The following is a 16,233-nucleotide window of genomic DNA, read 5'->3' on the forward strand; positions in this document are numbered from 1 at the left end:
TATGTATTCTGTGACCTTTTACTCTTTTTATTGATTATATTAGATGAAATACAAACTGACTTAACCATTTATTTAAAAAATATAAAGGTGATTTGTTTATTAATTGGTAAATATGGTGTGTATATATATGGATTTAGACCTCAAAATAAAGGAACGACAGAGGAAATTCGGACTAACACTCTCTTTTTTTTTTAACCCAGACAACCAGAATTTTTTTTGTTTATTTGAATCATCATAAAAATCCCTAGGTTTATTTGAATTATGAGAAAATTGACAATATTTAATATTTTATTTTTCAAGCTTTGAAATTTGGAGGTCATAGACTTGTGAAAATAACCCCCTACGGTATTACTGGGCCACATACAGTGTTTTAAAAGGAGAATGGAAGTCGTATTATAGTTTCGAACTGATTAAGAATACTTGTCGAATTGAAATATATAAAAGCTTTTTATATTTTATTGATTTGAGATCTTTTTTGGAGGGATTTAATTATGACATCGATTATTTCATGCAAATTTCAACATTTTAATTCAAGTAAAACAGTACCCCCTTTGGGGCCCCATATCTCCATAATATGCGGCACTTGCATATGCACCAACTACATATTTTAAAACCACAATACTTATGAACTGTAATTAATGTGGTTTCTGGAGATTCTCATATTTCAAACCTTCAGGAGCCAACATCCTTAAAGTATTAACTATCAAAAAATTATATTTCAGTGAGAGTATATAAATAAAACATTTTTAGTTTTATAGCGCATGCCATGTTTTTCCACTTTTTCTCTAAATTTAGGTGGTATCTTAATTTTTTTTAACTTCCAGTAGAGTCACAAATTGACACGATGTATATGAGGGTAAATAACTCCCCCGACTCCGTGCCTTTAATTAGAACTGGTGGAGCGCCGTCTGATCACTACGCTGTTTATTGTTTTCAAGAGCGCACCTGCTAATTACGGGAGGATAGAATCTTTATAGGGTTATTACTACAGTAAACAGGTCTCCTCTCTCTCTCTCTCTCTCTCTCTCTCAGATAAGCAGAAAAATATGGTTTATTATTTTAAAATGATTACCTGTGGAATCACTTGTACCAAGTAAGTACACGTATAACTGAAAGAAAATTGACAAAATGATATCCTAAAAAGTGTTTCCTTACTCGGAAATCCTTATTTTGTCGGGAAGGAGGGGATGAGGAATAATTAATGATACATTATACAGCCAATAGTGCCGTGGGAGGGGGTGGGGATGGAATAATGATAAATTATACAGCGAATAGTGCGATGGGGATGGGAGGGGATCAAGCAGCCTTTTAATAAACAGGTTCAATTGTAAAATAAAAAGGGTATTCATAAGTATATGACTGAGGATAAATGTATAAATATACCACATACTTTATTTTGAAAATTTATGTAATTTGAAGGTGAAAATTGAAATAAACATTGAACTTTATTGCATATACATTTTTTCAATATTTCATTATATTCTTACTTTAATTCAGGAAGCCTCGGCGCCGATTACCCGTACTGCCCGAGCCCAGTACAGAAGTACGCATTTGAATGTTTCACCGACTACAACACTCAGATGTTAAACATGAAGAAGAGCAGAGACTCCCTATTGTCCGGGGTGGACGTAGAAATACTGCGGGCTTTCTGCAGGTAAAAGTAGGAACCGAATTTTTTTTCAATTTTTGTCATTTTTTTTTTTATCAGCTAAGGTACATTACTCTATCAGATGAAAATATTCAAAGAAGGCTTTATTTTTCAAAACTCATTTGAAATGACCTTCTAATCATAAATCTCAACTTTCAAATCTCAAATCTTCACTTTTACTTAAAAAAAAAAGATTGAAAGTGCATGTTTTTCAAATAGGAACGAAAAACATGATAAATACTGAATAACTCCTTCTTCTAATGCTCGAAACATTTGCCACATCTGTCAACAAACTTTGATATAGCTACTATACCACGTAATCTTCAAACGAAAAAAAATGGCTTTATATAAACATTTGAATTTCAGTATATCCTATCAGATATATGTACTTTTGACGTATTGGAATGTGATATGTTGTAGTTCCTACAATACGGCCATAGCCTGTATCAGAAACATTAAGGAAGTATGTCCCACGTCCCTCCACCGGAAGATCGAGGCGACACAGATGAACCTAGAGGGCGCCCATTCCGAGCTCTCGGAACTCTGCTCGGACGACAGTATTTACGAACGTAAGACGCACATCTTGTACCTAAGCACGAAATTTTTTCGCTATTTTTATGGGTTCAAGCGCATGTGTTGTACATCATATGGCCTTAACTTCACCCCGAGGTTTATTTCTCCCAATAAAATCATCATCTTGTCGAACATTGAAACAATGGTACAACGATGATAAGATCAATCAAACAATTGATTCCGACAATTCTTTATGTATCTATGTTAAATTTATATTGTCTTAACCTAAACCGCTTTCTCTGAAGATAATGGGTACATGAATGTCATTAAATAAATTCCTACTGAATAATGTTCATTAGAAACTTACAAAAAACAGCTAAGATGAATATATGACGGGGGTACATGTATGTAACCTTTGGACATTTTGCTATGTTTTGAGGAACTTTTTTCAAGGGGAGGGGGATGTAATGCTCAATCCTTACCAAATTAAAGTACACTGTATTTGTAAATTTTGCAAAATTACATGGAAGTGAAATAAAATATTATATCGTAGTGGATGTGAGAATCTTTACCCAACCATACTGAAATACGAACAATAACATTTTCCGTACTTAATTCAAATTGTAAGAGAATTTATTTCAAAGATTGAAAAGAATAAATGATGAATACCCTATAAATAGAATAGTACGTTATATAAATACAAAAAGAGATATCTCGACTGCAACATGTCAAATGTGCTTTTTTTTTTTTTTTAGAAATTGATTGCCTTTATGTTATTCTAACTGATCACATACTTCAAAAGCAAGCAAAAATGTTAAGAAAATGACCATTTTAATTTCATCATTGGACATTAAGATATATCTTAATTTTTCGATCCTAAAGTAATTATTGAAAATTCTTGCTCTCCTCGCACGTACAGTAGTTAACCAGTAATCCTGTCCCATTTTAGGTTACGCCCGCTATATGACTTGTTTCCAGGAATTCGGGCCACACTCCGAGAGCTGCTTCAAGAGGGAGATGAACTCACAACTTCGACTGATGCAGTGGATCAGCGAGGACGATATATATCAGTTATGTAGGTAAGATCTTGAAGTACCTTAAAATTGTTATTTCATTAAGCATTTTTTTAATTTATACTTGTGCACATTAACCCATTGATAGCATCTGCTCAAATCTTTACATCATATTTATTAAATGATTGCCATCTACTAGTATATCAATTTTAAACCCTTCTTAATTATCCGGTAGCGATCTAGCCCAAACCTTGGATTGCATTACCTCCACAATAACCATCGAGTGTGGACCGGAAGCTGCGCAACTTGTACCCGTTCTTGTAAAGCCCATGGTAAAGAAAAGCTCAGAGTGTGACGTAATATCTACAACAATATCAGAAGAACCCCAGACCACAGCTAAACGATGGAGGCCTTACAGACAGGTAGCTACGTGTACCGCTTGATCGTCTCCATTATCACTAATTTAGCTGGTGTATTATCCTCGCTTGTCAATTTGTAGATGGTGTTAATATATCAATTCTATAGCCGATTAGATTACACAAGAAAAATTAGTTAATCTGAAATAAATGAAATGCAAATAAAGACACGTATTTTGCTATGGAAAATTGATCAAATAATATATATCTTAAATTAAAAAAAGAACTGAATATCTAGCTTTTTCAGTAAACTGTATTGCTTACATGTAACACTTTTCATTTTAAGTCGTACGTGCTTCTTAAAATTCCTGACAATCTGACTAGAGATCTAGACCAGAATTTCATGCTTTCACTGTAAATGTTCACCCATTATAAACACACTGAATTGTCGACGGATTTTTATATTCCCAGTCATGACTAGGAGCATATAGAGGATGTGACCGGTTGGCAGGGGATGCTCACTCTTCCATAGCACCTGATCCCACTTCTGATTTTTTGTGGAGGTCTATGTTTGCTCTGCTTCAATTTTGTATTGTTTAATGGGTCCATTTATTTATTTATCTCTCATAAAACAGACCATATAAATAACGAAGTGCTCAATAATATGTATTCAAAAAAATATTTTAAAATATCTGACTATTCGTATGTGATCCCCTTGCTCTCCCGATACACATATGTTTTGATTTCTGTGATCTTCAAGTCATAGTTCTGGATTTTGTTACCTAGCAAAATCGTCAATTTCACTTAAATGCGTTTTTATCATCTATTATTTTCCAAAAATAGGTTTAAAAATACGTACGCTTTGTAAAATGTATTGATTTAAACCTTTCAACAGGGCATTAAAATCTTTATGGAGATAAGAATTAGCACAAGTATTTCTTTGATTTGATATTCAGTGTATTTTACATTTTAATAATCATCTATTAGACTAAGTGTATGTCATACTGAAAAAAGCAAAAGTATTGTTATTTTGCAACTGTCAATTTACCCACAAATGGATCAAATGATACTTGATTTGGTTTTTTTTTATTTACAGAAAACTAGCACCCCTATATCCAGCTTAGTAACTTCGCACGAAAAGGATAAATCATTGCACAGTCACGTGATATATGCGAAAACTCAAGCAAAAATAAAGCCTCATCTCTCAAATGTTGTGAAATAGCAATGTGTTTGACGTTTGTTCCCTACAATACTTAAAACTTTACCCCCTTCTTTGGGATTGAAGTGTGAAAAGGTAAACAACGTACCTATCATTAAAACTCCCATTACCCGTAGACAGGCGCTCACCTGACATTTATTTATTATCATTCTTCATTTTGTTTTAGTTCTTGTTCAAGATGTTTCAATTTAATATAATCACACGATTTGTTAACTGTTAACTTTAAATCACATGTAAGCAATATGTATATTTTGTATATTCTACACTTGCAGTCTGTGATACACAAACACATTCCAGCTTCCATAGGTAGAACAATTTAGTTAATTAACAATCTGTAGCTACAGAACTATTTAGCTGTTAATTAACAATCTGTAGCTACAGAACTATTTAGCTGTTAATTAACAATCTGTAGCTACAGAACTATTTATCTGTTAATTAACAATCTGTAGTTACAGAACAATTTATCTGTTAATTAACAATCTGTAGCTACAGAACTATTTAGCTGTTAATTAACAATCTGTAGCTACAGAACTATTTAGCTGTTGATTAACAATCTGTAGCTACAGAACTATTTAGCTGTTAATTAACAACCTGTAGCTACAGAACTATTTAGCTGTTAATTAACAATCTGTAGCTACAGAACTATTTAGTTATTAATGAACGGCCAAGGAGAACAACAACTTGTAAATTGTCCCTCACACTCGGAATAGAGAACAATGTAATCAAAATGACAAGCCATGATTAAAAGATTATGATGTATAGTGGAAAAGATGTTCTTGTAAACGAATTAATATTTTTTGTTTTAAATAAGTGATTTATGCTACTAACAATAAAGTCTAATGATCCAATGTACCTATAGTACAGTAAAACTTGTCTAACCTAAACATTGTTAATTATGACGCCATGTTTAATTTTATGTACTCTCAAATGGGTCCGGATTAAAGGTTATATTGTCCTCAGATTGTGTTTTTACATGTTACAAGATAAGTCTTTAGTAGTAAATTGTTAAAGAATTTGGAGCTTGAATACATGAACTGTTCCTTAATTGTTTAATTGAACTTAAAGCTTGAATACCGTTCCTTAAAACTTTACTTAAGGTAGAACCTATGTCGGAGAAGTCTTTGTCACAAGATTTTCAAACTTTTCATAATGATAAATTAGCACTTGCTTATCAATCAGTTAAAAGCACATGACATGTTTCCTTGTTATTAAATGTAGTGCAGCCAGTTCAACATGGAATGATAAATACATACTGTGACTTCACAATTTCAGTCATTTTAGGGGTACTTGTCATGCAAAGAAGACAAAAAAATCACAAAATTACTTCTTTAAACATTGTTGTTTTTATTGTTTATGAATTGAACAGTATTAAACAAAATTTCCCGAGAATAAATTCTTTTTTATTCAATTGACATAAAAGATAAGTCCACATTTTCAAAACTATAGGCAAATGAACTCTATTTATTTTCAGTCAATTTTCCACCCTACATTTGTAAATATTTTTCAGAAGTCTTTGTCACAATGTTCTCAATCTTTAATATGATAAAGAACATACCCAAATGATTACAAAAAGTGATTAAAATTTATACCTTTCCCCACTAACTAATGAGAGATAGGCTATTTACCGATGCTGATACTCCTGACTTTTTGCACTTGCACGGATTTTATTATTAAATGACTGTTTGGGGTTACTTTCGGATTAAAAAGGTTTATAAAAAAGATTGTACCCTTAATTCAAAAGATCATATTTAATAGAAAAATTGTAACAAAACTCCAAGAATATGAATAAGTAACAAATAATTATGAAAAGGAATGCACATCATTTCATGATAGATATCACAAAATGTGCACACAATCTACAACACATACATCTTTGACTTAGACGTAATTTCATCACACAATATAGTCTTAACTTTGTCAACTTAATTAAGGTCAAGATCTATTAAATGAAAGGTGCCTACAGGTTTCTCTAATTCAAGAAATATATTTTCATTAAGCATTATATTAAAATAATATATAAATCGAATTAAGATTAATCGGCATGATTTTAAATTGAATTCTGTGAATTTCAAAATGCTGTATTTTCTACCATTTCTATACTGAAGCTGTAAAGTACGGGAAATGACATTGAATTAATTATGACGTCATAATGGATCTAGCACAGGCTAAACACATTCACTAGTTATGATGTCATACAACGTAGGTTCTACGTTAATTGTGTTTTTGACTTTTGAGCTTCAGTACTGTTCGTTATTTCCTTATATTTCATAATCTCAAATACTAGTAAATGTTATTTCCGAGTTTTATTTGAAATATGTTTTGAAATGTTAAAGTATCCGCTATGTTAGAGTCTCAAAAAGATTTAAACAATTTTCCCAATAAGGGCATGTATAAGATGTTTTAATTAATTATGATATACATGTAAATTAGAGATATATAAATACTTAAAGAATTTCGAAATACGACTTTTTGATTTTGTTACTTAGAAAATAACATTTGTTTCTATTTTTCAACATAATTTTGAAATTTGATTATGATTTCAAACGACTTTTGAAATACATTTTTGTAGGACGAAATTAATAAGATATATTCTTCGATGCTAATCAATGCTGATTAGCTTTTCAGAATATATCTTTGCAAGAAATAAAAAAGTAGATATATAATCTAATCTTATATACTACACAATATATATTCAAGCCATTTTTTCACCACATTACCGTTAATTGACAATTCTACAAGAAATAGTGGGAGAAGTAATATAATCAATAGTAAAAATAGACGCCCCCTCTGATATTACGTACATGTCACTTTTGATTTTACGCCTTCAGATGATGGTGCAGTTCCAAAAGATTTCTATATAACATTTTGCTTAATATATATGGGTATGTAAAATAAATTTCACTTTTTGTTGGCATGCGCGGATCAACATAATTTTCAGTTAAGGCGTGATACGACTCTTTGGATCTAGTTTCTGTAATAAGGATAATGATTATCTCGCTTTAAATAAAAAAAGTTTTATACAGTCTGATTCATCCGTTTTACATTTGAGTATTGGACGGATAATAGCGTCATTTGCTACATCTATTTTCATAATAAATATGCTTAAAAGTGATGACTTTAACATCGTCAAATTTCTTTATTTGTGTATATATATACCCTTTCATCCGTGTATATTTTATATTTCCTAAATCATTTGAAAATGAAACACATGCTTTATGTAGGGATTTTTTTAAAGGTACAATATCATGACAAGTCGATGTACCGGTAATCAGAATGTAAACAGGTTTGTTAAAGTCACCATTTCGCAAATTCTACGATCAGTTGCGCTCCGTTATTAGCAGACTTATTTTTATATTCATATGAGGCAGAATTTATTCAAAATCTTATCCGTGAAAGGAAGAAAACACTTGCTGTAGCCTTCAACTCGACATTTAGATATATCGACGACGTATTGTCAATTAATAATGGTAATTTACATTCCTACGTCGATACGATATATCCTGGTGAGCTTGAGATAAAAGATATTACAGAGTCCGACACTTCTGTTTCATACTTGGATATTTTACTTGAAAGAGACACTAATGGTAATCTAACAAGAAAACTATATATGATAAACGTGATGATTTAGCTCTTCTATCGCCAACTTCCCTTACTTATGCAGCAATATACTTTCATCACCTGCATACGGAGTATATATATCTCAGTTGATTCGATACGCAAGGGCATGCTCTACGTATGAACAATTTCTAAAACGAGGTAAATTATTGACAAGCAAGTTGATGAAACAAGAATATCAGCAGTCTCGTTTGAAGTCATCATTTCGTAAGTTCTATGGTCGATACAATGACCCTGTCAGCAAATTACAATTTATCATTGAGTCAAATGCTGACTGACTTTTTTCATACCAATTGTTAGTGCATTATTTATACACTGAATTGATGACGGACTTTTTACGTTATTTCTTGATCATGACAAGGAGCACACGGCGGGTGTGACCGGTCGGCAGGGGATGCTCACTCCTCCATGGCACCTGATCCCACCTCTGATGTTTCGGAGGTCCGTGTTTGCTCTGCTCTTATTTTGTATATTGTTTAATGGACGTTGAGATTGAATTCTGTTCGTTATCTCCATATCCTTCTATGACCTTGTAAGTAACAATATTCAATACTCTGACATTCTAAGTATATATTATCTTTATTGAGGCTAATTTCGAGGTCGTTTTTTATACCGATTGTAAGGCCATTATTTACACACTGAACTGTGTATTTTTTGCCTATGATTTTGTGTATTGAATGAGCTAGGATATATATCTGGTTTTACTATCTTAGCTTTAACTATTTTGTAACGAGTTTTCCCATTGTTTTAAGAAATTAATTTAATTTTTGAAGATTCTTGAGGTTATGAAATACGACGCTGCACACTGGCATTTTTAATGACGCTTCACGCCGGCATTTGTAATGACTAAGCGCTTCATGATAAATTTGCAGGCGTGAAGCGTTGTAGTTCATATACCTCATGAATCTTCAAAATTAAACTTAATTCTTATATTTACATTTTTTCTGATGACTTGTCATAAATTCACGCCTTTCAACTGTCATTTTTAAAGCAAATCAATGTGCACTTTATTTTTTGACGTCAAGAGCGGTACATGTATTATGACGTAACAATGTAGATATTCATGATTATTCGTGGTACATACGTAATGTTGTTCCTGAGAAAATGAACTGCATTTTTTATAGTAAAGAATCACAGAGGAAATTTATTGGAAATTTAAATATATACTGTATATTTGAATAAATTTTATGAATCCAAAAAATAAATTATATTTTGTTTTATTACATACCTTTCTATTACATTTTGCGTTGTCTTCAGCGCAAAAATTAAATAACGCAAAATGTAACATTGAAAAGGAAAGTTATCACATTTTTTGTTGATCTCGACGCAAAATGTAATAACGCAAAGTGCAATCATCTAATAATCGTTGTCTTATATTTTGCGTTGTTACATTTTGCGTTGAACTCAATGCAAACTGTAATGACGCAAAATGTAATAACCCCAGTTTATTACATTTTGTGTTGTTATTATATTTTGCGTTGTAACAATACTTCTTTTCACTGTAATAAGAAATTGCACAGTTCACCCCTACTAATGTGTTCGGAACCTTTTATTTTTCGGTGTTCCGCAAATTATAAAACCCCGATGAGTTCAGAGTAGCTCTGGCAGTGGCTCTGGCGAGAGTTAGCGAGACTTCAGCGAGGTAGGGTAAATTATTCACGGAAATGTGGCTAGGAAGTGACTAGCACGTGGAGGCATGGTAAACAGAAAAGTTATGTTGCGTTTCAGTTTTCACCACCCTAGAATGAGCTGATAATGTCTGCAGAAATGTACTTCAATCAATCGATCTCTTTTACATTCATTCAAACTTAAATAAGTATTCTCTATGATACAATTTTCTGTAGTCATGAATTAAAATTTCTTTTTGGACAAATATTTTTGCATGGGAACCGGGACTATATTTTTTGGCGTCAGATTAGCAAATGAGGCACTAACATGACTTGGACTGACGAATCAGCTGTATGAGAATTGCATTATGTGTTACTACGAACACTACAGGAATTTTACGCTTGAAAAAAGGAAAATCTTATGGTAAACTAAAAGCATTTTTGAAAATATTATTTTCATGCTCATAATGACAAAAAATTCATTTGTTAAATAAACAGCGGAAGTCTAGGTTTATGAAAGTCATACCCTTGTTACTGCAAAAGCGATTTGCGTCTGTATTAATTCCTCTGTTGTACTATCGGTGAATACAATTGCCAGGCGAATTCCCTGGCCGAACACGTGATCAAGAACGTAAACAAAGTTTTGTCCATTTAAATGCATAAGAGATGCTGCTCGTTTTCCTTACCCTTGAAGTGCTGGTGTTCTGATATAGACACAAACTAGATTTTATTAATTAAACATTTTTTCCATTTAACAATAAATTAAAAACGCCCGTAACATCTTTCATAGTTTCTTATCTTTGTATTTTGTTCGTAAGAACATTTTTTTTTATTTTTTAGTCCATTAACATGATCGTAGATTGACTACGTGTTCGAAGTAAAATGTAAACATGTATTTGGCGTAAACATTGCTTTTCATTCATTGGTCAGTTGCTCGTGGTAAGATCCTCTGTGCGCATTTATAACAATTATAGCCATATAACACCCCTACTAATGTTATTGTGATTTAAATTCAAGACACGTGGTTTAGATTTACCTATTCAAAGGTTATAGGGTAGATCCGGTTTTATAAATAAAATTGGCAGTAAACAGGAAATTGCTATAGTCTGTTTCTTCTGAAACATGTCCTGTGAAAAATGTGTGTTTCCACACCTTTCTGAAAGACTTTCATGATTTTTAACAGGAATGGGTGGCTTAAGGTGGGGGGATAAATAACAATTAATACATCTTATACTTAACTGCAAAAATTACAGCTTACTAGCGACCGATACGCTGGTAAAAAAATGTGTAATATCATCTACACTCACAAACCTTTGTTTGCCTTATATGGCTATTGCTATTAATGCGCACAGAGGATCTTACCACGAGCAACGCCAAATACATGTTTACATGTTACTTCGAACACGTGGTTCAGGTCAATCTATGATCATATCAATGGAGTGCAAAGTAAAAAAAAAATGTTCCTATGAAACATTAGAAACTATTAATAATATCACTGGCGTTTTAATTTGTTAATAACTATAGAGAAAAATGTGCTTAATAAAACGTATACGTAGTTCGTGTCAAGTTCAGAACACCAGCAATTCAAGGATAAGGAAAACGAGCAGCTTCTCCTATGCGTTTAAATGGACAAAACATTTTTTTTACATAACTATACATGTATACTCGTGATCACGTGTGTTGGCAAGGGAATCCACCTGGCAATTGTATTCACCGATAGTACAATAAAGAAATTTATCAAGCGTAAAATTCCTGTAGTATTCGTATAGTAACCCATAATGCAATTCTCATTCATCTGATTTGTCAGTTAAAGTCACATTGGTGCCCCATTTGCTAATCTGACGCCAAAAAATATAGTCCCGGTTCCCATGCAAAATATTTGTCTAAAAAGAAATTCTAATTCATGACAGCAGAAAATTGTATCATAGAAAAAACTTTAAAATAATTTAAACTTGAATGAATTCAAGAAAGATCGATTGAAGTACATTTCTAGAGAATGATATTATAGGGTGGTGAAAACTAAAACACAACATAATTTTTCTGTTTACCATGTCTCCACGTGCTAGTCACTTCCTAGCCACATTTCCGTGAATAATTTACTCTATCTCGCTGAAGTCTCGCTAGCTCTCGCCAGAGCCAATGTCAGAGCTACTCTGAACTCATCGGGTTTTATAATATGCAGAACACCGACAAATAAAAGGTTCCGAACACATTAGTAGGGGTGTATAAGGCAAACAAAGGTTTGTCAGTGTTGATGATAATGCACATTTTTTACCAGCGATTTGGTCACTAGTGAGCTCAAATTTTCGCCGAAAAGTATAAGATATATTGTTATTTTAATACCCCCTCCTTTAGTCACCCTTTTTCTGTTGAAAATCGTGAAAGTCTTTCAGAAAGGTCTATAAACATTTATTACAGGACATGTATTCAAAAGAAACAGGCTATAGCAATATCATGTTTACTGCCAATTTTATTTATAAAACCGGTTCTACCCTATAACCTTTGAATAGATCAACCTAAACCATGTGTCTTGAATTTAAATCACAATAACATTAGTAGGGGTGCAGTTGTATATCGAGTTTGTTCATGTTAATGGACCAGTCCGTTTGGGGGGTTTAATTATAGACATAAGTCATACTCCACTGTACGCAGTAGATTTTTCTTAAATCAATGTGTCCGCCAAATTTTCTAATGACACTCGTATTTTATGTATTTCCTGATATTTTTAAGTAATAAGCGACAAAAATCAACATGTTCTGTAGTCCTGAATGTGATTGCGAGGTCAATTCTGCAAATTTATTAATTAAATTATGACCATTCATGTCATTTAACAGAAGATGAATTGTCCAATAATAAAAATTTACCAAAATTAATCACATTCAATGTACAAATTGATCAAGTTTGACAAAGGACAAATAAACCATAACTTTTTATTCTCTGCAGTCTGTTATTTCTTTATTCATAGAATGTGTTAAGACTATAAGTGAAGTGAATAATTATGCGATCACACATTATTGTATGTTTATTCTAATTATATTCTTTCGGTAAGTGCAAACTGAAATTGTTAAAAAAAAATACAGCGTCTAGATTTGCGTTTGTGCTTTTATAAAGCTATTTTTCAAATAAATACTGATTTCTGAATTGTATTTCTGCATAGTTAAAACAATAAAAAAAAACGCAAGTCAGAACATTTTTCTTAATTATCTGACATTTTTTAATGGGTATTTCATTTTCAATTCACAATTATGAAGTCAGAAAGTTATCTATGTGATACAAAATGATTTATCTGTACAATATACACCTGGGTTCAAAATGTTTACCCAGGAATTATTTTTTCTTGCTTTTTTTCCGTTTTCTATGTCCACTAGATATTTACATAAGTTACACTGAGTCTCTTGTACTATTTTGTCAAGTGTTTTTGTGGTATACTTGTCCTTTTCTTTCAAATAACGAATATACTCCGTTTCATTGGAACCGATTCGTTTTAATTCATGAGCCAGCAATGCAGCATTGGTGAAATCCTGAGAGTTAATGTAAGTTCCCTTAGGAATATATTGAGCTGCGTCTTTAGGTCCGTTGATAACAGGAATAAGAGCAGTATGTTCTAAGTAAAGGGAATGCAATTTTTCCGTTGTGTACTGATTGCAGATTGAATTTTCGAACGCAAAAAAGAACTTGTAGTTTGTTTCAAACAGGGGAAGGCACTTTGATAATCCCTCATATCTACCGCCACATTTCTTATCACCACATTCGCCAAAAATATCAATTGATAAATATTTACCTAAGTCTTTAACCAAGTTTTCTCTCCTTGAGTGGGTCTTGCAATGACTTACGAGCCACACTGCATCTTTCGTCTTTGTTTTGAGTATGTTACTGTAATTCTTCAAAAATTGTTTTTGGCTTTTTTGGAATACACCATATATTGGCATTTGAATATCGGAGTCTTCCATATAAGACATGGAGAGGTCAAATCGCTCAATCCAATCTTTGGTCGGTCTGGTGGTGTGATACGGACTTTCTCCAGAGTAAAATATCCAAATTTGACCTTTCTTTTTATCGATAACATTTCTTGGAATGTGGCGATGACTGAACACTACAATGTCTGCACTGGAAATATTGTTTGTCAAGAGGCAATTCGGGATGTTGCATAGAGAGCTATTATAGAGCTTGAGATTATTGGCAATATAGGGTTCCATATCAACCCAGATTGTCCGCAATGTCTTTAATGGTGTTGTCCTACTGTTGGGAGCTGAGTCTGTCCGAGTAATCTCAGGGACTGTGTGCTCATTTTGGATCTCCGGTGATAGATATGCTATAATCAGCCAGAGAATAACTCCACAAATAAACAATAGTCTTAAAGTCCGTACTGGACGGCCGGTCTTCATTCTGGAAAAAATTGCTTAATTTGCAATAATAATAAGATAATTAATAATAATAACAATGAAAAGAGCGTGAAAAAAAATTAACAATTTTTATTTTTAAGTTCTATTAAGGTAGTACAAAACATCCGTGGATTCAATTATAACTCATTTCTGAAAAAGTACTTGAGGAAAAAAGAATAACTTTACTTTATTAACGAAAATGAATGATACCCGTAAGCAAAATGATAAGATGTGGTATGTTTTCGTCATATTTTGTGTAAAAAACGTAGGATCCTATATATTGGTCAGCATTCTTTTTTGTGCTATCTAAATGCAAAGTATGTAACAGTCTGAAATTAAATGCAGTGTAACTGTTGATTTATAAACAGTAGAGGGCTGGTATTTGGACACATATATAAGGAGTTGCCATTCTCTGTGTCCTATTAAAGTCAAGGCCATATCAAGAGGTCAAAGAATTTTTTTAATCGTCAACATATCTGAAACCGCTGATTCAATTAATTTATTAATTTAATGGGCGGAGTTAACTCAGAAATGAGATTTCCATTAAACAATGGAACTATACGAGATTCTGGGTAGTATGCCAGGAATCCTTACATGTACGCAAAGGTAATTTATGAACAGTACGCGCATAGAAATTAAAATTATGATATTTATTGGAGAAAGAAGGCTTTCACACCTACATGTACATATATGAATTAACTGAACATGAATATTTAATCACAATTATCGGGTAAATTAATAAATAAATTCCATTTCTTTATTTTCTGTGATTGATACCGTTTCCCATATTTATTTTTTACACAGAAAATTAAACGTGAAATAATTATTTCCCACCAGAATAAGCTTTAAATATATCTTATCATTATATGACCGATTTCCATACTATTGGGATACTCTAAAGGAATTTTCTAAAGTTTTTGGGGCTTTAAAAAAATTCTTTGCTAAATTTTGTCAAGTATTATTTTTCAGTCACAATTATTTTTACTGACATGTCAACTTAATTATCGTTAAATTCTCTAGCTCTTTAAAACTCAGTTTGAAGTGTTTTATTTGTAAATGTTAGAGTGTACATCTGTAAATCACCAGAATGGAACCCTCAGATTATGTTCAAAATTACTAAATCCCAAAAGAAATTCATACACATTTCATTTATCACATTTTTTCGCATTGCATAAATTGAAATTAGAGTCATTGTTTACCAGCATGTTCAATGATGTGTAACGCTGATACAAATACCCAACTGACATGCATTGATTTTCAACCCAAAGGCGATTGAAACCATGGGTGTTGATACCAATTTATAAACATTAATCGGCCAGGTAAACACTAGCTAAACAAAAAAGAAACAAATCACAATTCACGGTATTTTCAAATGTTTTTTTAAATAAATGTACTCTTTTAATAACTTGTTTATAAATTAAAAGCTACCGGTAATTCATTAAATAATTCCCCAATAAGTATTCACATTGTTAATTATGTTATGGAAGAATGGTAGCCTTATTTAAATCATTTAAGGTTTGTCACTCGTCAGCTTTTTTGAAAAGTTACGCAGAAGCTTTTACTTCAAAACTACTTATTAAAATTCAATTTTTTTAACATATCTTAATTCAACAATGTCAATTTTTTAACATTCAAAGAAAAAACTGTTCAAAAAGATACAAGGAAGCAAGATTTATGAGGGACTATTTCTTTTGGTGGAAGGATATTTAGCAGAAAATTCTGCAAATCTGCACATTTATAAAATGTAATGTAATGGAAATATAGCCTCACATTATTTTACTCGGAGAATATTTTCCGTTTTGATATTGCGAAAAATATTTATTGTGAATAGGTCTTAATTTATATTTTAAGACTAAGTTTTACACCTTCCCTCATCAAAC

The 16,233-nt window shown here is 32.1% G+C and overlaps 2 protein-coding genes across 2 annotated transcripts; one reads left to right on the forward strand and one right to left on the reverse strand.

Moving 5' to 3' along the window:
* Window positions 1–1,497: 1,497 nt before the first annotated feature.
* On the forward strand, window positions 1,498–3,617 carry LOC134231776 (uncharacterized; the record flags this gene model as incomplete). Its single annotated transcript, XM_062713741.1, has 4 exons — window positions 1,498–1,654; window positions 2,069–2,217; window positions 3,111–3,240; window positions 3,410–3,617. Coding segments are annotated over 4 exons (644 nt in total), but the record flags the coding sequence as incomplete, so codon positions are not given.
* A 9,579-nt stretch (window positions 3,618–13,196) lies between these two features.
* On the reverse strand, window positions 13,197–14,356 carry LOC134231775 (alpha-(1,3)-fucosyltransferase fut-1-like). Its single transcript, XM_062713740.1, has one exon. The coding sequence runs from the start codon at window positions 14,354–14,356 to the stop codon at window positions 13,235–13,237; it is 1,122 nt and encodes a 373-aa protein (XP_062569724.1). The 3' UTR covers window positions 13,197–13,234.
* Window positions 14,357–16,233: the final 1,877 nt, after the last annotated feature.

Source organism: Saccostrea cucullata, unplaced genomic scaffold (genome assembly GCF_032062105.1).
Source record: "Saccostrea cucullata isolate Sc308-1 unplaced genomic scaffold, CSIRO_AGI_Scuc_v1 ctg4358, whole genome shotgun sequence".
NCBI lineage: Eukaryota > Metazoa > Mollusca > Bivalvia > Ostreida > Ostreidae > Saccostrea > Saccostrea cuccullata.